Genomic DNA, 21,658 nt, shown 5'->3' with positions numbered 1-21,658 from the left:
TATATAATTTAACACATGGATCTATTATATTATATATGAGTACGTCTATTGTGAGACGGTCTCACAAATCTTTATCTGTGAGACTGGATAACCCTACCAATATTCACAATAAAAAGTAATATTTTTAGTATAAAAAGTAATTTTTTTATGAATAACTCAAATAAGATATCCGTCTCACAAAATACGACCCGTGATATCGTCTCACACAAATTTTTGTCGTTAGATATACGTCATTTCAAGGTTTGGACCAAGAAAAAATAAATTATTATACTAAGACTTGATTTTAAACCTGATTCGTATAACGAAAAATATTCATTCTTCCATCACAAAAACATACAATTGAATGAGTTAAGGAGAAATATTCCTTCTTCATTTAAAAAAAAAAACCCACAATTAAATCAGTTCACCGACAATGATTCCATAACAAGTCGTCAAAATTCAGGGACATCTTGTCATAATTTTCCATAAAATTATTATTATTTTCCCCGAAGAAACCCCCACGGTCTCCAAAACTCTGCAGGGATGGGTTGCTGTAAAAATCCCACTCCAAATCATCCTCCAACACGAAGTCACCCGCAGTCTCCACCGAGTACTCCAAGCTCGTGCCAAGAATCGGCAGCTCCACTATCTCGCCTAGCTCATCCGTCTCCTCCGACGTCGAGGACAGCGTAATCAACGACGTAGTCGATGAAGACGACGCCAAAGACCGCTCCTCGCTACGGCTACGGCTGTGGTGCAGGTGGAGGTGGAGGTTCTCCATGTGAGCAGCCTTGGTAGCCGCGGCCTGTACGTCCGGCGGGGAGCGAGTGACCGGGCGGGGTAACATGTGAGCTGTCTCCGGGAAGTTGAGGATGGCGGAATCCCCCTTGATAGCCAGGGCAGCAACGTCGTGGGCACGTGCTGCCATTTCCGGGCTGGCGAAGGTCCCCAACCAGATTCGAGACCTCTTCTTCGGCTGCCGGATTTCCGAAACCCACTTCCCCCAGGCCCGCATTCGCACTCCTCTATACACAGGATGCTTGCTGACACTCTTTCTTCCCCCTCCCAGCTGCTCCGAGCTCCCATCACTCGCTCTGCTTCTCTTCACAGCACTCGACTGCACTTGGTGAGAGCTTTGCTCAAGCCCGAACGAATCCCAGTGTCGATTCGCCATCGAAAACGGTTACTATAAATAGCTCAAAATGAATGTTAGCTCGAGTAGCATACGATGATCACCAACGCTGAAGCAAATTAATTAAACTGACAAGTGTGCTGATTCTGAAGAAATAATATAAAAGTGTAAAAATTATATATTACAAGAATGCTAGCTAGGTTTAGGGGTATTTATATGTGAGATTTCGTGTTCTTACGTGTGGCCGTGTGGGTATATATGTATGCATCGAGTGAGGGGAGGAAAATTAATACGAGACAGCTAGTTTCTTTTTGTTTATCCCCAATTTCATTTTATATTTAGTATTTAAGGTAAAAATAGTTGCCTGGAAAGGAGAAAAGGTAGGTCCCTCACTACCGACCGAGGCTTTTAAATATTTTTTTTTCTAGTTTATAAAATTATTAAAATTTTTTTTTATAAGACTGAGTGTTTGTTGCTTTACCAAAAGTTATAACTTATGACAATGATGTAAATCAAATATTTTAAATCGTACAATTGTTCAACCGTCACATTCTATTGCTCTACAAGTACGGACAACTGTTTCACCCAATAATCTTCATCACAATAATTACACACATGACAATCAATGAGAATCGAACTCATGAACTTGACTCTCATAACATTTGTTGGGATCATAAAATAGTTTACACGGTGAATGAACTCTTTTAAAATATTTTGCAAAACTAGTATTGACATTAACGGTTATTACCTATTAAGAGCTTTTCAAACCATGATACTTGGTCTGTTATACAGTTTAAAAGATTTGAGTTATAATTGTTACCACTAGCGATAGCTTTTAGTAAAACGACAATCATTCGGTCTTTTAATTGATATTAGAGCCAATATCATGTGTTTGATTCTCATTGATTGCAAGTAGTAAAATTATTGAGAATGAGATTGTTAGATTGCAATAATTGTCCATGTTGGGAGAACGATCGAACCATGATAATTGAGTTTTTATACAATTAAAAAAATTGAGTTGTATCATGTTGATTCGAAAATTTTGCAAGGGAGATTATATAATATTTTATAGGTGGATTATAAATTTTTATAATTATTATAATGCATGTTATTTAAAAAGATCAAAGTTAGTTATTAAACGGGATGATATTTAATAATATTGAATACATAAAATAGATCGTGGCATAGAAATTGAATCTCATTAATTTAAATAATATTTATTTGGTTTTTAGTATTCTAACATTAATTTTCTATTAACACCAATTTATTTAAAACAACTCATTACTTTGAGAAATATGGGTGTTTGAATTCATTTTCCACACACTAAATATTTCTATACCTTTTTCATTAATTTTTAAATACCGTGTTTAAATAAATGTACAACTTAAAAGAAAGCATGCTTCCATTAATTTCTAAAATTTTAGAAATTAATAAAATATTTTTGACATAATATTTTCACTCATCTCAACATATATTATATCAAAATATTTTTCACATAAAAACAATATTTTTCACTAAAATCAACATATATTAAACAATATATTTTTTAAAACATAACTAAAAAAAAAAAATTGACACTGTTACAGTTCAAATTAATAATTTGAACATAAAAAATACTTTTCAAAGGTGGAATACTTTTCGCTCGAATCATTATATATTACATAATATTTTTTTATTTCATAACTAACGAAAAATGATATTTTTGTAGTGAAAATAATATTTTGGACATAGAAAATAAAATTTTTCATATATCGAAAACTTTACAGTCAAATCATCATATATTACACCATATTTATTAATAATTTAAAAAATAATATTTCACTTAAATTATTGTATATAACGAAATGTCATTTATGTCCATTTACGAAATAGTAAAAAAATTGCTTTTGGGGTAATTATGTGGCTGATCGAAACCTTGTCGCATTCCACGCTGCCTCTTCAAAATAAACTTCGCCGAGTCCTGAAGCTACTTGCGGAAGGGAGGCGGTTCTATGACAGAAATGGCGAGTATCAGGTGTTGATTTATCGGCGGCCTTGGTGGCGGAGTTCTTGCGCGACGCCTGCGGGTCCGTAATCTAACCACTTTAGGAAAGAGCTTTATTTGACGCGTGCTCACTGATTCGTTTATGGGTCTTGTTGCTGATGCATCATTCATGTTTGATAATTGGTATTGTTTCTTTCGGTTGAAATCTGAAATGGATATTTGTTTTAACGATAACTTTTGTGTAATTGATGCCACTTGTGATAAAGAGTAATGTAATTGAGTGAGAACATCACTGGCTATTGTGATACTAAAAGGGTCCTCGCGAATAAATATGAATTTGGAAATGGTAGAAACATAGTTGGGGGTAAATTTTTTGCTGAAAAGGTCATATCTTTTTTATTTTAGATTGAACTAGCACTTGATACAATATTTTTCCAGAATAATTGCCTTAGAGTTTCAGTTTGATTTAATATCTAGGAAATGGAATTGCTTCATTGTGCTTCAAGGCTACAAGCTTTCTCGACTTCTGTGAAAGAAGTGCATGAGATGAATTCTCCTTCGGTTTTCCGCGCTCCTCTTAGGTCAAGGAAAAGGCAAATAAACATTGTAGTTTACTACCTTAGAATGAAGCCTTTTGGAGACTTGATAACAAAAAAGCTTCTGTGTTCACCTCGAAGGGTATCTTTTTTCCTCCCTTTTCATCCTTAGATTTCCCCTTATTCTACCTATAAACATACATGGACTCTGTTTTGGATTGTGACCGCAGGGTGATGGCAGCAAAAGAAGTGGCATTGAAGAATTGCTTGGGCTTGGTGGAGGGCAAAAAGAGGAAGGGGATTAATCTAGTGGGAGTGAAGAGGATGTAAATGATGATTCCTTTGCTATGGACGAAGACGAGTGGAAAGAATGGAGGCGAAAGATTAGAGAAGTAATTGGTAGGATCCCTGATGTGGAAGAGACAGATCTTGTTGAGAAGAGGAAGAAGATGCAAAAACTTTTGGCTGAATATCCACTTGTTGAGAAGGATGATCCAGACTGGCCAGAGGATGCTGATGCGTGGGGCTTTAATTTGGATCAGTTCTTCAACAAGATCAGCATCAAGAATGTCAAAAAGGATGATGATGAGAATTATGATAGTGAAAACGAAATGGTGTGGCAAGATGATGATTATATTCATCCTATAAAAGACATTACCACTGCAGAATGGGAAGAAGCTGTTTTCAAGGACATCAGTCCTTTAGTCGTTCTTGTGCATAATCGGTACAAAAGGTTTGCTCTTATACTCTCTTAACGATTTAAACTTTTTCTAGCACACGCTTGGTCTTGCTCTCTTGTTTTTGACTTTTTAGTAGAATTGATTTTTAGGATGCACAAGAAAAGCCGATATCGAAAATTAGTTGGGTGAAGTAAAACTTTATTCCAAAAGAAAAGTTAGATGTCGTGGAAACTGAATATGTGATAGCCATAGAGGAAAAATTTAGAAAATTTTTCAAGTTAGTGGTATAGACAATTATTTGCAAGCTTGGAAAGGAGGAAGAGTGCATTTTCAGAGGAATAAGAGGAAATAAATGCAACCATGAGACAATATTAAGTGTTGAGTTGCAGTCTGACAAGAAGGCATTTATCTTTAAGCTGCATTCGGAAGCATGTTACATTGGATTTGAAAGAAATTTTGAAATTAATATTTTTGATAATCAATTGATTTGAAATGACATGTAGAGTAATTTTGATCTTTTAAAGTGTGAAAATATGGCTGACAAAGAAGTGGAATTTGAAATGCCTATGTGAACTCTTTACCCAAATGTACATAATGGATACGAGGTTTGAATTTGAAATCTACTATTTCCGAACCATTTATGCAAATGTGGCCTAAAGGGATCCCATTTAGCTACTTATTAGTTGGATGTCAATCTATGTTAGTTTAAATCAACAATGACACACTTATAATATGTGATGATTAGTGATGCAAGTTGGATGTCAGTTTAAATCTATTAGTTCTTGTATGACAGATCACTTCATCTGGATGTCAGTTTAAATCTATTAGTTCTTATATGACAGATTGCTTTATCCTTGTGCAATTCTATATTTTCACTAATTATTGTAAAAAAATATCTGCAGCCCGAAGGATAATGAAAGGATCCGAGATGAATTAGAAAAAGCAGTGCACATCATATGGAACTGCCGGCTACCATCGCCTAGAGTAAGTGAGCTTTTCCATTGATCAACATTTCGATCTTCCTCTCTGCCAGCTACTAATCAGCATTAGAAAACAGTGTGTTGCAATCGATGCTGTTGTGGAACTTAATTTGGTCTCTGCATTACGAGTCTCTATCTTCCCAGAACTCATTTTCACTAAAGCAAGAAAAATTTTGTACCGTGAGAAAGGTAAATCTTCCGTAATCTAGCAGTTGCATGCTTTTTGCTATGGCCTGAACGTTAATCTTCCATTTTTCTACAGCAATCCGAGCAGCTGATGAGTTATCAAAGATTATGGCATTCTTCTATTTTGGAGCGGCCAAACCATCTTGTCTGACCGGCATTGTGAACAATGAAGAAGCCATTCCTTCTGTTCGAGCGTCTTGTGAATCCAGTTGAAAAACCACACGGACATCTGATACTATCTTGACTATTGTTTCTGTTCAATATGGTGAAATGATTTGTTAGTGGTGCTTATGAACTATGTTCTCGATCTCTTGAAATTTCATTGATACAAGTTTTGCCGAAACCTGTTATATCTGTGCAACAGAAGGCAACTTTCTCCTATATTAGCCGTCAGAAGAGTTGAAAATACCAATCTTTTCCCTGCTTCGAGTGCTATGCAAAAAAGGGTTATGTTACCGGTGTGGGTGGAATTATGACTGCAAGAAGATCCATCGACGATGCCAGATTTGAGTCTCTCTGTGTTGGAACAGGCACAGTATATAGTTTGTTATTGTTAGATACGAGTAATTCTGGAGAGTTTTAAGGTCTTCCATATTTCCTTTATATCTAGTTTATGAAAAATATTTAGAAATATGTAATATGTAAATGGCAAGATCGTTTCTGCCAAAGTAGCTTCTCTTTTTTTTTTTGGGCTGAAGTAGCTTATTTGCCATGCTTGCGACATTACCATCTGACCATACTATCCATTGAATGGCGGCGCCGCCATTTTGCTTCACCTGAATTACTAAGCCCAGCAGCTACCAATTCTTCAAATTTTGAGTGTGTTCTCTGCATTACTACCTTAATTAAAGTTTTATTTCTAAGCCGTCCCATTTCTACTTTAACCTTTACGTTATGACAGCATTTTAAGACTACTGTAAGCTATATAAATTAGAATCATGAACGGACTTGGACATCGATGACGTCTCAACCCTTTGCGTGGCAATGATTAACACGGTTGGTAGATCTTGATCATTTGTCTATGCGGATTACTCGTCTTCAAAACCACTTTCTCAATATCCCTTCTACCTGAGAACCACATAAATAACTACCTTCTCGATATCAAACTTTGGTATTTCTGTTTAGTGTGCGGCTAGAAGATTAGTTGAGAGGAGCTCATACGGATTACTCGTCTTCAAATCTATCTCAATATCCCTTCGGTTCATAGATCGTCCTATTATGAGAAGTTATTCTTTTTCTCTCTGAAAATATATAGATGGACTCAATACCTAATGCATTGAATATTCCCAACAGTATGCACTAAAAAAACCTACAAAGTAAACAAACGGCAATTTTCTTTTCCTAACAGATTCACGTGTCAATTCAAAGTTGAGTTCTTGCTAGCATTAGGTAGAACCCAATTCTACAACTTTGTGAGATGAAACAGAAGCTGCCAAGATTTGACTCTGAAAACCCAAATGTAATCAAAAGAGACTCGGAAACGAAACTCTTCAACAGTACGTAAATAATTCTGTAAATGATCGAACTAGTGGCAATCTTATATAAAATTCAAATCCTATATTTCGAAGAATTTCACTACAATTCCACTCACTTGATTTGTAATATTTTCCAAATCCACTTGCATTTTCTTTTTGCAAATTTTCTTCCATAAGCTAGGCTCCGGATCCACTTACATGGTTTGCTATATTTTCACTTATTCCAAATAATACACCCCGCAATTCGAAAATCAAGCAATTCTTTCCCAAAAGCAGTAAGATCTTATCTTGAACAAACTTCACTTAAGAAATCGTGCAACAAATCTTCTGATATCCTTCCTCTGCTGATTTGAAGTTATGGATCAGACGTGCACAAATTTGTTTGAAAAAAAGATGAACTAACTAAAAAAACATCTATACTAATAAAGATGGTTTTGTCCAAATATTACAAGCCAACAAAATCCGGGGTGACGGAACCGGTCTCTCGAACCCATGGAAGACTTTTAGGTTCCTCTATGTTTGTATACTTGTGGATTGGATAGCAGCGGAAATGGCCTCATTCTCCATCACTAGAATCGAAAATTGGCAAATCCAACAGGTGAAGATCAGGAAGTTTGATCAAGGGGGGTGTGCTGACAGGTTTTTGCTTTTCAGACGACTGTTCGCCGTCGCCTTCGGTTCTGGCCCCTTTCAAGATTATACCTTTTACGATTCCACTAAAGAAATTAAAAGGGTTTTTCAATCCACTTTTGACTTTCAATAGCAGAGACACCTCTGATATTTGCCAAGCCACAGTGAGCAGTATCATGGTTGACACAAGGCAGTGAGTGATCAGATTCTGCCTCTTCACATGCCTCACCTCTTTGATTATCTCTTCTGTTTTATCCACTTCCGGACTCGATTTCACCACACCCTCTTCTTGCAATGAATCCAACTGTTCTTTTCGCTTCTCTTCCTCTTTTGCTTTATCCACTCCTGGACTCAATCTCTCAACATATTCTTCTTGCGATGAATCCAACTCTTCTTTTGGCTTCTCTCCTGTTTCATCCACTTCTGGACACCATTTCTCAAAACCTTCTTCTTGCAAAGGATCCCACTCATCATCTTCTTCTTGCAATGAATCCCACTGTTCTTTTGGCTTCTCTCCTGTTCCATCCACTTCTGGACACAATTTCTCAACACCTTCTTCTTGCAATGAAGCTAACTGTGTTTTTTTTGGCAACAACAAATTCATAAAACGAATAATTCTTTAACAGATGTTTGTAAATAAAGCAAACAAAAGGGCAGAACACCAATATGGCGCCGTGGTAAATGATTCAAGTTCTTGCTATACCAATAGATTCAAGCTAAGATCTGAACTCAAGAAACCCATAAAAGTCTTACAAAGATAATAACATGAAAAGATAGATATTATATAGAGTCGGCACCTGAGAAAGCAGCTGGACGACAAGTTCTTTGGCAGTGGGTTTGTGCTCGGAGACTTGATGCTCCTCCATTATCTCTTTAATTGCTTGCTTTGCTATCTCCACCTTATCGGTTGACTCCATATTACATTTATCCATTCTTTCTTCTTCTTCCTGTTCGATGATAATAACTAAAATCCTGCAGCATCAACATCTGTTGTTGGTATATTTATAGCATGTGATGAATGGTGATGCAGATTCCAGAAGATTATCGACTCCGAAGAAAAACGAAGACCACTGGACGGCTTCCACGCATTATGTCATTGGTTCTCTAAAACGGTCAATTCTTGTATTCAATCTCAATCTCAATCATAACCAAATGACTTGACTTACCCCCGAATGCTTGGGGTTAGACTCTTGCTCTAAAATTAGAAATTAAATTTAAAATATTTAAATCTGATTTTTTAATAAGTTATTTTATTAATTTTGTTTACATAAATTAAAATTTCATGTTTTTCTCAAAAAAGAAATATGGGGTTTTTGGGGATTCTAAAATACATATAACTACTAATTCATGTTTATTAGACTCAATCATAATATATAATATAATATAAAAATATATATTATTAATTAAAATCAAACTCAAAATAACTAAGTATTATAATGTGAGATTTTTTTATAATTCCAAAATACCCTTTAGTCACCCTATATTTTATATTTCTCTTCGTAGTTTTTTTTTTCTGTCATGTAATTTTGGTTCAGTTTCAAAAATTGATAAATTTCATTTTAATGTTTATTAAAAAACTATTTTCTAATAAGTTTTTTTTTTTTTTTTTTTACAAAACACATTCCCGTTTGTCAAAATCTTCTAGCATTTATTATTGGATATATCCATATTTTATCTAAAAGTTTATGTAAAAATTTCATTACAAAACAAAATAATATGATATATAAAAGGTTATATATGTATAGAATAAGTAAATTGATTGTGTAAGATGATATTCAACGTCTTTGTAATATATTGTGTTTGTTTCACGTGTTTACAAAAACAGGAATCCAAAAGATAGAATGAGAAAAAAAAAACCACATCATCTCTTGCTAGTAAAATTAACTGTGTTGAAAATTAATATTTATTTGTGTAGAAAATTATAATGTTGAATGTTGAAAATTAGGTAAAATTAGATGTTGAATATTGAAAATTAGTGTGTGATGATGTATGTAATGATGAAATTTATTTTTGGATTATTTGTAAAGATTTTTCTATAAATAGATCTCTCATTTGTGAAGAAAATCACAATTGAGTTTTGAGAAAAATATTATAAAGTGTGTAGTGTGATAATTTTGAGAGATTGAGATTTTTACTTTTTACCGTAAATTTTTACTTTTTCACAACAAAGTGATGGATTGTCCATAATTATGTCTTATCTATCATTAAGATTTATTCGATATTTCGAGCTCGAAACTCCATTATAATGCATAATAAAATAATAATAATAATAATAAGTGGTGGACCTAAAATTTTTCAATGGGTCTTAGGATTGCAATGGGACGGGACGAGGGCTGGTTTGCCATCATTATTCTCGTCCTCGAATTACATCCATACTCATAACCGCTCCTCCGATCCTCGATTCCCCAAACAAAACTATGGTGATAAAATCCTCATTTGTTTCAAAAATATTAATGAGATAAGATGAGAGAAAGTACGAGATTCTGTGAACCAAAATTTATTATTAGTGATAATATTAATATTATTTTCGGACAAGTTTGAAGATATTAATAATATCTCGTATCCGTCATAACTATTTCGGTGATTTTTAAAAATCTACATATCCAAACACGAACCTAAAAAATAAAAAATCCACATTCCCTTTTCGAGTTTTGAGGTTCACAAACCGGTGGTTAAAATTACCATCCCTAAATCCAAAGGGGATTCTTTTGGGGCTTTGTTTACCAGAGAAGAAGGTGAGTTTGAGAGAAGTGAGAATTAGAGGAGTGAATGATGGTAAGGAGAGCTTGCAGTTTTCTGCAGCCTTTACCAGCTAAACTAAGTTCTTCACCAACTCCTTTCAGGTCTTTCGCGCGTTACAATTCAAGAATTAGAGTTTGTGAGGCAGCCCGTATGAAAACCGGTGCCGCCGATGCCGATGCCGATACCCAACGTCCACCCAAAGTAATTGACTCACATTTGCACGTTTGGGCATCACCACAACAGGTGGTTTGAACATTTCATGTATAGCCTTTTCCTTATTTTTTCATTCAATGAAATGTAGGGTATTTTGTTTTCATTGGATTCTTTTCAGGCTGCAGAAAAGTATCCATATTTTCCTGGGCAGGAGCCCACTTTAACCGGTCATGTGGATTTCTTGCTTGAGGTGTGTGTGATCAACTAGAATGATGGGTGTGATGAAAGTGTAATCTTTATCTTCTACTTGGTTATTTCGTATGTATGTGTTGATAATTGTCTACATTGAAGAGGTATCGCCGTTGTAATTCAATTCTATACATAGAATAGATGAGCAAGCTTTAGTCTTCATATCGATCTGGTTTACTGCAGAACATGGCTGAAGCTGGTGTGGATGGTGCACTCGTAGTACAGCCCATTAACCATAAGTTTGATCATTCTTATGTGACCAGGTTAGTTTCTTGATTTCATTAAAATGCTTTAATTATGTGGATCATTCAACTAAATTACGCTCTTTTTCAACAATAAATAGTTTCTCCCATACCCTTGTAATAAAGTTATAAAATTGTTTACAATAGCATGACTCCAAGTGGAAACACACATACAAAATCATAATAGTTAGAAGCACCACAAGTTTGATTGCACAGCTTTGGTGGCAATTGTTGTATAGTCTCAAGTTTTCCATGTCCTGCCTGATAATTCTTTTCGAGTAGTTGTTTGTTTTAAGTGTTCATAAATTTGTGATGTAGTTATCTCGACCATAGAGATTGAAAAGTTGTGCGAATAAAATAAATCAATAGAACAATGATTAGCTGAGCAGCTAAGTTCCACAACTGTCAGTACACCAAGTTAACCGGTGGTCAAGTGGCATACCAAGTAATCAGCTCGAAGAGTTGGCGAATCTGATGGTGGGATCGGTTTATCCAGTAATAAGTTAGCCCATTGAGTTTCAGTCAAGCAGGAAAAAGAATTCCTCTTAGTCTTGAGGACTTCTTAAATATCTACTGTTAGAAGAAAAATTAGCAGAGAACTAAATCCCGTCCTTGCTGGGGAGACTTTGGCTTTGGTTCAGGAGAGAACAAAATCATGTTTCGTTTTACCAAATCCAATCTGGAAAAGGTGAAAAACACCGTTGAATGAACAGAACGGAAATAGAGAAGCAATGTAGTAAATTCAGAGACAATTAAAGTAGGAATGCTAAAAGAATCAAACGTGAATTGTGAAAATTGACTTCATATTACTTCCCCTAATTCCATGCTCATGGCTTTATACCCACTCTCCTACTAATGATGATTAATTACGCACTTTTCTACTATTGTAAACATGACAAACCCATGGAGATGAAGGGTCAATTCCATGAATTTCTTACCAGATTCAATCATAAAATTGAATAGTCAAATGGCAACATTTTCCAATCCTTGTGGGATTCAAGACATAATTTTCATCCATATAAATCCAACTTTTCAAAATCAAGTTCATGGTAGATGTCAAAAGTGTACTGATTTGCTTTTTTATTTTAAAAGTTCTTTTAAACAACGAATAATTTAATGTATCGTTGCACTTTTGATATATGAGAGTCAGACCGTCAATTCTTTAGAAATTAAGATGGCTTATGCAAAGGAATATATGCTTGAGCAGTGTTTTGGAAAAATATCCATCGAAATTTGTTGGTTGTTGCCTTGCAAATCCAGCAGAAGATGGAGGAGGCATCAAACAGCTCGAAAATCTGATTACAAAGGTTTCTCATTAAACAATGTCATCATCAATGCTCAATTAGTCTCATTATATATATGTATATATAGAAATGACGTCGACGTGGTGTTTCTGTCCTGCTTGGTCAATAGGATGGGTATCGTGCTGTGCGCTTCAATCCATATTTGTGGCCATCTGGTCAACTGGTAACCCAACACTTCTTAAATCTATGCAAAGAAATCATTCAAGATGTTTTTGTGATCTATCTCGGTCCTTTCATCTTGGTCTTGTGTGTGTGTTAGTGTGTGTCTCAACTATTACAATAAATGAATGATTCTGTCATGGCCTCGCAGATGACAAATGAAGTTGGGAAAGCGATGTTCTCCAAAGCAGGAGAGCTTGGTGTGCCGGTTGGTATCATGTGCATGAAGGTACTTCTCATCTTATCGGCGAAATGCAATGTTGTTTTGCAAATCCTATACTGCTTATGATTCCTTCATTTATTCTTCAATTTGGTTGCTTGTAATATTAATATTAATTTTCAGGGTCTTGATCTTCATCTTATGGAAATCGAGCAACTGTGCACTGAATTCCCTTCTACTGTTGTGTTGCTCGACCATGTCACTTTCTGTAAACCCCCAATGTAATAAATTTTAGTATTTCACGAATCTGTCCATTCCATGTGACTGATCCTCTCCTTTTTATCATCAATCAGAAATGACAACGAAGCCCAACTTTTCTCTAAATTGCTGAACCTCTCCAGGTTTCCGCAGGTAACTTGATGATTATCGAGTCTAATTCATCCATCTTCCACTCCTTTCCTAAAGAAAAAGGATTATATATCTCGTGATACAGGTTTATGTGAAATTCAGTGGCCTATTCAGAGTGTCAAGAAAGCAATACCCATATGAAGATCTATCCGATATATTATCCAAACTTGTTTCCACCTATGGTGCCAACCGTGTCATGTGGGGAAGGTATGCGTTGCAAGTTATCTCTAGAGAAACACTTCTTGTGTAGTATAAGTATAATGCATCAGACGTATCAAAGTCTCATTTCCACGCTTTAACTATTTACAGCGACTTTCCTTTCGTTGTCTCGGAGTGTGGTTACAAGGAAGCAAAGGAAGCAGTTTGCTATCTCGCCCAACGAGCAAACTTGACAACTTCTCAGTTGGAATGGATTATGGGTGCAACTTTTCATCACATCTTCAATACCTAACAGTAACAATGTTTGAGTATACAATTAACCAGCTCCTTGTACTTTACAAATATTATTGCGGAACTTATAAATTTGGGAATTTAATGAAACTAGAAATGTAAAATGAAGTAGTAATTTTTTTTCTAAGGGAAAGACTATTTCATTAAACCATGTCGAACAATACATTATTTCTCAAAACCATAGGAATAGCATCAGTCAAAACAGCATGTAAATCTTCATCCAAAGCAGTGATAACAACTAAACGATGTGCAACGCTTTAAACTAGGGATAACAATGGGTCGGGGCGGGGGCGGGTTTGTCATTGTCATCTCCATCTCCGAATTTCATCTCCACCCCAATCTCCGTTTTTTCGGGTTTAGGGATTCTTCGGGGATCAACTTTCCATCCTCGTTTCAAAAATATTAATATGGCAAAATGATGACGGATTCGGAGAATTTCTCAAACCAAAACTTATTATTATCTATTACTATTAGAGTTAATATTAATATTAATATCAATAATAATAATATTATTATTATTATTAACATTTTAAAAATAATAATATTATTATATTAATAATATTATTATTTTATTATTGATATTATTTTCGGGGCGGGTTCGGGGATTTCGGGGGTGTGGATAGTAATACCATACCCGTCCCGAACTACATCGGGGATTTAAAAAAATCCTCGAATCCGAACCCAAACCCGAAAAAATCGGGGATTCCCATCTCCGTTTCGGATTTTTCCCGCGAGGCTCCAAACACGTAGGGAAAGTTGTCATCCCTACTTTAAACCCAAGCCTTAGTATATTAGCAAATCTCGTCAATCAAATTTCTTTTAGTTCACCGAGATTATTTTAATTTAATATATCTCTTGTGAGATTTATACGTAAGATTGATCAATCTTGTCTATATTTATAATAATAAGTATATTTTTGACATAAAAAATAATATTTTTTCATGAGTAGTATAAATAGTAGATATGTATCACAAAATTGACTCGTGAGATCGTCTAAATCTTTTTTTGTTACTTTTATTTCTACCAAGAAACTAACCATTTCTTATGATATACTGCGTCTCTCTCACAATTATATGTATTTTCTTTGTTATATCTATTTTTAAAAATAATAAAATTTTTAATTACGAGACTTTTAGAGTTTGGAGTAACTGTTTTTTCTCATTAAGTATACCGTATTTTTTTTCTTAAAATGTCTCTATAAATAATACCTTTTTTTTTTCTAGAATTTTGTTTGTAGAAAAACAAAATAACACAATAAAAACCAAATACAAAATTTGATAGAATCCAATACAATTATACTAGATAAAAAACTTGATACAAGTATATTTTTTATATCAAAAAACTTAATACAAGTATATTTTTTATATCAAAATTTATTATATATGATTATCAATCTATCTTTATCATGATACAATTTAAAGAACACGATATATCTTACTATACCTTATTAAAGTAGAGGTCTATATAATTAACTTTTAATTAATTTAGTAAAATAGTATTTATAATTATAATATAATTTTATAGATCATTTTTTTTATATTTTCCTAAAATAACATTTATTTTTTAAATATTTCAATCACATTTTTATTTATTTATTTTTAAAATTCAATAATATATTTATCTATATTATAAAAAATTTAGACTAATAAAAATATATTAATTTAAAAATAACAAAAATCGTATTCAAATAATAATTTAAATTGTACTAACACGCAACGCCTACTACACAGTTGTTGTCTGCAAAGTTACACCAGTTTGATACATTTTTGTAGGAAGAAATTATTTTTATGCCAATAATTTCTTTATTATTTTCCCATAAATTATTTGAAGACGAGAAACAAAAATACAAAATCAAAACGACTAGCTCCGTCTAAAATAAATTGACAGAAATATTTTTTAAAATAAACGTAAATAATAATTGTCAAAAAAAATTTATAAAATAAATTTTTTTTGAGATTATTCGTATAATTTAATATCAAAATCTCAAGTTTAAAATGATATATTTATTTGAATTTAAATTTAAATAAAAAATTAATATTATTATTTTATTAATTTACAGAGAGAGAACAAACATTCACTGTAACGTACAAATTACAAATTGTTCAGTGCTCTCTACTGCATTCTACTCTCTCTTTCTCTTGTTAATTAAATTCTGAAGATAAACTTTTCCCGATTCAGTTAAATACCTTTACTTTGTGTTTCAAATCTGGAATCTTTTTGTTTTCGAGAGAACACACAGATTCAAAATGCTCGACGGTCTGCTGGGTCGTGGATTTAGCTCCAAATGGTTGGATTTCTTTCTTGTTTGTGTTAAATTGTTTGTGAATTAAAATTTTTTTGTTGAATTTGGATGTGTTCTGATGAGTTTGCAGCAAGTTGATGATAAAAGCGACTCGGGCGAGGATCGAGGTGGTGAGGAGGAGAGCGGAGGCGAAGCAGAGGTTCCTCAAAGAAGATCTGGCTAAGCTGCTTTCGAATGGTCTTGATATTAACGCCTTTGGAAGGGTACACGCTTCACTCTTTTTATGGTCTCTTTAGCTGCAGTTTAGCTAGCTGATTTGAAGCTTTTTTGGGTTGATTGGTTGAAGCTGTTTTTTGGAGTTACTCTTTTTATGGCTAATTGAATTTAACATTCAGTATGCCACTGCGATGACTCTAGCAATAAACCTATTCTTCCGTGAACTAGAATATTTTTTACTGGAGTGATAAGATTCGAGATCGTTAAAGTTGCTGTGCAAGCTTAGCAAGAAAAGATTAAGCTGAGAAGCTTTGCAGCAATAAAGAGTTCGAGTCACGCTGTACAACTTAAAATTAGGCACCACCAAATAGATCAAATTTAGAGAAGCATTGGAGAGGTGGAAACCGAGAAGCATAATACTATTAAGATAGATGAAAACCGTTGTTTGCATATTGCAAAATCACTAAGAATATTTGGACCACAACTTAGAAGATATTAGTGTTAGTGTAGGGCCCTGCAATTGTTGGCTCTATGAGACCTTTGCCATCTTAATATTTGAATATAGTATGAAACTCGTCTATACTGTGCAATGTATTACGCATGTTTTAGGGCCTGAGATTTCTATAATACGCGATTGTGGTCACACGTGATGAATAGTCTTAAAACCAATTTTCGAACTTCATGATTTTGGATTTTTCATGTTTGATGGGAAGTCAAATAAATACTGATTTGGCACTCTTTAAATACTTGTATCTTGATCAGAGTTATTTAAGGCGCAAATGCTGTTAAGACTTAAGCGCAAAGCGAAAGGCAAGTTGATCGCCATCTTGAAGTAACACATACTAGACATGATTTTTTATAAATGCATATAAAAGTGAATTTTACTACAATATTACACAACACTAAATATATATTTTACAATATACTAAACAATGATATTTTATGAACTGCTAAACAATGATGTAGATTAAATATTTATATCATAAATATGAATCACCAAACTTATCTTCATCTTCCTCAACTACAACAACATCATCTCTAAAAGTTTCATATTTGTATCTTCCTTATGCTCATTAGTTTCATTAAGGTTGGTTTCTTCCTCTTCTTCACCAATAAGAAGAGAAAATTTGCTTATACAATGAATTCCTATTGTCAGTTTCTTTCAGCACCGAATCATATGATAAAATAGGGACTTGATTTGCACTTGTGATGACTCCATGTTAACACGTAGTAGATACAGATAAAGTTGATTTTTTTGTTGCCTTTGATGTAGTTTTTCGTATTTCTTTTGAAGAAGACGGATATCAAATAGGGTTGATATGATGTTTTGCCCATGATGTGATTGGTTGGGCAAGTACATGAATACTGATTTGTAGAATATCATGTTAAAAAGCATGAGATTTTCTCTTAACGAACTTTTTATTGTATTGGGCACATTCGCATTTTGGAGATGGGCTCAATATCGGGACATGGTAATTGGTAAGTCACCTAGTTGATGATAATACCTATCTGACAAGGTAACTTATCTTATGAGAAGTAGACAGTTGGAGGTAAACTGATATTAGTGTGTGTGCAAATAATAATGTTGTAGAATCGAATCAATTTTTGGTCCAACTAGAAAGTATAGACAAACTCCAAGGATCTTAAAGGATCCCTAGACTACTTGAGAGGCACAGATTGCTTTCTGAAAGTAGTCAAATCTTGTTGGCCACATAAATGATCCTAAGACATCCTAAGAGGTAATGTAAGATGTCATTTTTCTTTTTGTCTGATAATTACCAAAATTTAAGATTTTTTATTTAACTAATTTTAAATGATGGATAGAACTAATTTTTTATACTCTCCCTTGTATTAGAAACGCCAGAGCCACAAATTTAATTTAATACACGCTTGAAGTTCTAACATGTGCTCTCTCTGTTTTCATCTGGAATACAGACAGAAGAATTCCTTGCTGGATTGAATCTCTTGTCGTGCTATGATTTTATTGAGCAAACTTGTGAGTATATAGTAAAGCAGCTTTCCAGAATCGAGAAACAAGGGTATGATCCAATCATATGTCCAAATGGCTGATTTCTTTTTTTTTTTGTATCATTTCATTTTCAGCTAGCACAATGTAATTGCATGACAAGCACCAAATAGTGGTGTAATTCCTGTTACCATATTGCTTTCTTTCGTCACATACGAATCTTTGTTATTTGCCAAAGGCCCAAAAGCACAACACCTGGTATTATTGGCTTGTCTTTGTGAGGCAAACTGAATTTGGAATCCATATGAAAAATGGGGGATACGAGAAGTGTAGGTACGACTGGCACCAGTTTGATAACGACCAAATCATGAAACTGTAGAAAATGAATTGTTTGAGGTGGCAGTTTTAAAAGTGATGGGACTTATATCTGCATGGTTTTTGGAGAATCTAAATCCTCCTTGTTAGATTGCAAGCATAGTTTCTAAGATTATAAATATGCTGCTCTAGTTGTTGAGAGTTCAAGCTGTTTAAATGGGCTAAATACTTTCTCTTCTATTTAATGGTTTCTTTATAGGGAATGCCCAGAAGAATGTAGGGAGGCTGTTGCTTCGCTGATGTTTGCTGCTGCAAGGTTTTCTGATTTTCCTGAACTGCGAGATCTGAGGAATATATTTCAGCAGAGATTTGGAAATAGTTTAGAGGCTTTTGTTAATCAGAAGGTGATGTCCCTATGCATCTCAGAATAGTTGTACTAAAGGTTAATCTAATGATTTCAGCTTGTTTAAACTCTCTATTTACTTGATTTGTGGTTGTCAGTTTTGTGAGAAACTATCTGTGGTACCTCCTGCACGAGCAAAGAGGCTCCAGGTATTACATGACATAACTTCAGAGTTTTCAATAAAGTGGGATTCAAAGGGTTTTGAACAAAGGATGGGCTCCCCTTCTGCACTTGTGCAGGTACAAATTTGAATCACCTGTAATTTTGTGCCAGATTAGAAAGTTTCTAGTAAGAAGCATATAAATATCAACGATAATTCCTATTTTGTCATTGATAATTAATTTCTAGGGGCAAAAATTAGTGATACACCATGCTATCATATTTAAGTCTAAGAGGATATGTTAGGACTTGTGCAAGTTACATGATAAAATGATTTGTGTGGCATGCACCATGTTACTGTCAATGATGTGTAGCTTCGTTTCTTTTTCTACTTGGTATGTCACATAGTGACTTTCCACATTTTGAAGTGCAGAGCCTTTTGTTTCATGTTAAACACTCAATATTTGTTTTCATCCTGAGTGGAAGTTTCAGATAAGTTTAATTGTTGGAATCACATTTATACTGTCGAGATGTGATAAATCTGTGATTTGATTTTGATTATTATCGAGAGCATTTCCCCATCATCTGGTATCCCTGAGATAGTTTTATTCTGTGTAAAGGGATGACTTTGTTCTGCATTAAAGAGAACAGTAAGAGTTTTAGCCTTTTGGGTGGATAGAACTTAAAGCTGAAATCAAAGGTTTCATTCTTGTTGTCCCTCTTCCCTTTTCCACGATGCTCATCTTTAATTAACCACTTGTTTTTATTGGTAACATTTGATTACCTGCTTAACTGGCATGGAACTCTTGTGTGACCTCTGTTTATCTCAAAACTCTCTATCTCCAGGTTGACGTACAAAAAGCTGACGGTAAACAAAGGCATGAACTTCTTGATGCAAAAGGCAGAATACAGAGCTCTGCAGAACGCAATTTTATGAGAAGAGACAACTCAAATGACCATAATCAGGAAATGGTTAAGCAGGCACGTAAGTCTCCATTGAAGAAAGGAGAAAGCAATACACAAGGAGGTGATTTTTTATTTCATGGAAGACAAACATCGTCAGGTGACGAGCATTCTCCTATCATGAAGAGATATGATGAAGAACTGAAGCAAGTAAAAACAGAAAATTTATTACATGGGAAAATGCAAACTAATATTGATGTTGGAAGCGTCAGACAAATTAATGGTGTCAGTAATTCAAGGAAAGGAGGAAACTGTGGAACATTGACTGGAAATAAGCATTCTTACCCCGCTGTGAAAAGTGACCCAGAAGTCATGAATGTAAGATCAAGCAATTCATCCCACAGAAAAGACATGGATAATAGGCACACTGGATACATGGGACGCAACAATGGAATCTGCCACGCTAGAAAAGGAGAAAATTTAGAAGCATTTTCTCGTGAAAGAGGTGAATATGCCTCAAGTTTTGGAGAAAATCTGGGAAAGAATGATGAAGTCTTTACTATCGATGATTGTCTCAATCAAACCAAAGCATTGGGATCAATAAAAAGAGAACTGGAGGAAGAATCTGATAGATCGAAATCTTGCACTACATATGCTCTCCTTCCACCATATGTCAAACCGAAGGACGTCATTGGTCTCCCTCCTTCATATACTAGACCAAAAGAAGATAAACGCAGAGCAAGTAGAGTTTCTAATCATGTGGGTTCTGATAGTGAGTATTCAATTAACTTATCCGCTTGCAACAGAAGTGATGCAGCAGGCCAGACCTGTACTGAACCAGATGAAAATGTTCATGGAGAACCATTCATTGAACCCACCAAAATGAAGAGTTATCGCCATGAAAAAGATTTTGGTCATCAGGATGATAAAGTTTCCATATCAAAACCTCGATCAACTCGGAGGAAGCACCATAAGTCAGCATCAGGTAATGATGATGAGGGTAGCAGTGAAGATGGTGATGCCAAGAGGAGATCAAGTAGTAGAAGAAAGGACCGTTCAAGAAAAGGCTTGCAGATGATTTTTTATGAGCAGCAGCATAGAAACAATGAGGAGATGCTTATAGACGAACTGTTAATTCATTACTGCAAGAAACCATCCAGCTACACTGGAGGAAAGTTGAAGAAAAAGGTGCAGGTTCAATCTTTACATCAAATCTCTCAAGATGTGCATGATGCTTCTAAAATGGCACCAGTGACCACCAGATCTATGTCCCTACCGCACGAATCAGTCGCTTCACCAGAGCCGAAAAAGGCATTTAATCGTTCAAATACTTTCCAGCCAGATAATCAAGCACCCCATGTCCATCCTAAACTACCTGACTATGATGATCTGGCTGAGCGGTTTGCTGCCATGAAAGGAAGATAAGTGATAACATCAAAGCTAGGGGAGGTAGTTCACAGTTTGCATGTTCCAGAATGCTCAAGTACATCCAGATGCATGGTTGAGGTTCAGGCTGTTATGACATTGCCAACATCCATTTGTTCTCTAAATTTTAGAATACAGAAGCCTTAGACCTTACAATAGTATGAGATTGTTGTCTTTATTCATGCATTATTCTTCTTTGTTGTAAGATTGCAACCATTCATGCATAAACTTGATGATATCATAAGATTGTAACCTTTTGCGTGCAACTCTATTTTGGTGATAGTAAAAGCTTGTTAAATTTCACACATGGCTACACTTCTGTGATTTACAATTTTTTTTTTTTTTAATCGTTCACGTGTTTACTGTTCATGCACCTAATGTTGATTAATAACATCTGTCTTCGGCAAACTACTTTCATATAAACACCTAATATTGATCAGTTTCGGCAACTACTTTCATTTATCAAGCAACGGCACGAACCCCATTTGATCTCCTATATGGAGGTTATAGGTGGCTGGGAAATCGACCAAGAGAATGTTGAAACAATCGCTACTTTGGTACATATGCGATAACCTTCAGTAGAGAATCAGAATGTCAGATTGGTACTTCAGCATTGAGTCTTGCCTGAAAATTTTTCAGA

General features: G+C 34.7%; 4 protein-coding genes and 1 pseudogene across 10 annotated transcripts; 3 read left to right on the top strand and 2 right to left on the bottom strand.

The window, feature by feature from the left end:
* Positions 1 to 372: 372 nt before the first annotated feature.
* Positions 373 to 1,273, bottom strand: LOC140962723 (ethylene-responsive transcription factor ERF043-like). The gene has a single exon (XM_073421686.1). It carries the CDS (start codon positions 1,151 to 1,153, stop codon positions 404 to 406), a length of 750 nt encoding a protein of 249 aa, XP_073277787.1. The 5' UTR covers positions 1,154 to 1,273; the 3' UTR covers positions 373 to 403.
* Positions 1,274 to 3,006: 1,733 nt separating this feature from the next.
* LOC140962720 (thioredoxin-like fold domain-containing protein MRL7L, chloroplastic) lies at positions 3,007 to 6,162 on the top strand (annotated as a pseudogene).
* Positions 6,163 to 6,822: 660 nt separating this feature from the next.
* LOC140962721 (uncharacterized) lies at positions 6,823 to 8,735 on the bottom strand. Its single transcript, XM_073421685.1, has 2 exons — positions 8,380 to 8,735; positions 6,823 to 8,156 (listed from the first exon to the last, which is right to left on the bottom strand). Exons 1-2 carry the CDS (start codon positions 8,512 to 8,514, stop codon positions 7,509 to 7,511), a joined length of 783 nt encoding a protein of 260 aa, XP_073277786.1. The 5' UTR covers positions 8,515 to 8,735; the 3' UTR covers positions 6,823 to 7,508.
* A 1,435-nt stretch (positions 8,736 to 10,170) lies between these two features.
* Positions 10,171 to 13,601, top strand: LOC140963643 (uncharacterized). Of its 6 annotated transcripts, none has more exons than XM_073423038.1 (11): positions 10,171 to 10,317; positions 10,426 to 10,567; positions 10,656 to 10,727; positions 10,910 to 10,989; positions 12,143 to 12,275; positions 12,382 to 12,435; positions 12,583 to 12,660; positions 12,775 to 12,872; positions 12,945 to 13,002; positions 13,085 to 13,206; positions 13,309 to 13,599. In XM_073423038.1, the coding sequence occupies exons 2-11, from the start codon at positions 10,475 to 10,477 to the stop codon at positions 13,448 to 13,450; spliced, it is 930 nt and encodes a 309-aa protein (XP_073279139.1). In that variant the 5' UTR covers positions 10,171 to 10,317; positions 10,426 to 10,474; the 3' UTR covers positions 13,451 to 13,599. The 6 variants fall into 6 exon arrangements, with proteins under 6 accessions (XP_073279139.1, XP_073279141.1, XP_073279140.1 ...); XM_073423040.1 differs by having other exon boundaries at positions 10,187 to 10,314; positions 13,309 to 13,600; XM_073423039.1 differs by having other exon boundaries at positions 10,214 to 10,357; positions 13,309 to 13,600.
* Positions 13,602 to 15,532: 1,931 nt separating this feature from the next.
* LOC140962818 (uncharacterized) lies at positions 15,533 to 21,321 on the top strand. Of its 2 annotated transcripts, XM_073421840.1 has the most exons (7): positions 15,533 to 15,736; positions 15,822 to 15,954; positions 17,843 to 17,946; positions 18,448 to 18,592; positions 18,690 to 18,830; positions 19,537 to 19,675; positions 19,754 to 21,321. In XM_073421840.1, exons 1-7 carry the CDS (start codon positions 15,696 to 15,698, stop codon positions 21,016 to 21,018), a joined length of 1,968 nt encoding a protein of 655 aa, XP_073277941.1. In that variant the 5' UTR covers positions 15,533 to 15,695; the 3' UTR covers positions 21,019 to 21,321. The 2 variants fall into 2 exon arrangements, with proteins under 2 accessions (XP_073277941.1, XP_073277940.1); XM_073421839.1 differs by having other exon boundaries at positions 15,534 to 15,736; positions 19,537 to 21,321.
* The last annotated feature ends 337 nt before the right edge of the window (positions 21,322 to 21,658 follow it).

The sequence above is a fragment of the Primulina huaijiensis genome, chromosome 17 (assembly GCF_012295235.1).
Source record: "Primulina huaijiensis isolate GDHJ02 chromosome 17, ASM1229523v2, whole genome shotgun sequence".
Classification (NCBI taxonomy): domain Eukaryota; kingdom Viridiplantae; phylum Streptophyta; class Magnoliopsida; order Lamiales; family Gesneriaceae; genus Primulina; species Primulina huaijiensis.
This window is presented reverse-complemented; position numbering and strand designations above follow the sequence as displayed.

Bases quoted from the DNA above. Each gene is read 5' to 3' on its own strand.
- LOC140962818 (XM_073421839.1), top strand. From the start codon at position 15,696: ATGCTCGACGGTCTGCTGGGTCGTGGATTTAGCTCCAAATG. The intron at 15,737-15,821 runs GTTGGATTTCTT...ATGAGTTTGCAG, and splicing joins CGTGGATTTAGCTCCAAATG to CAAGTTGATGATAAAAGCGA. The intron at 18,593-18,689 runs GTGATGTCCCTA...TGTGGTTGTCAG, and splicing joins AGGCTTTTGTTAATCAGAAG to TTTTGTGAGAAACTATCTGT.
- LOC140962721 (XM_073421685.1), bottom strand. From the start codon at position 8,514: ATGGATAAATGTAATATGGAGTCAACCGATAAGGTGGAGATAGCAAAG. The intron at 8,157-8,379 runs GTGCCGACTCTA...AAAAAAACACAG, and splicing joins TCGTCCAGCTGCTTTCTCAG to TTAGCTTCATTGCAAGAAGA.
- LOC140963643 (XM_073423036.1), top strand. From the start codon at position 10,352: ATGATGGTAAGGAGAGCTTGCAGTTTTCTGCAGCCTTTACCAGCTAAA. The intron at 12,436-12,582 runs GTAACCCAACAC...ATGGCCTCGCAG, and splicing joins TGTGGCCATCTGGTCAACTG to ATGACAAATGAAGTTGGGAA. The intron at 12,873-12,944 runs GTAATAAATTTT...ATCATCAATCAG, and splicing joins ACTTTCTGTAAACCCCCAAT to AAATGACAACGAAGCCCAAC.
- LOC140962723 (XM_073421686.1), bottom strand. From the start codon at position 1,153: ATGGCGAATCGACACTGGGATTCGTTCGGGCTTGAGCAAAGCTCTCAC.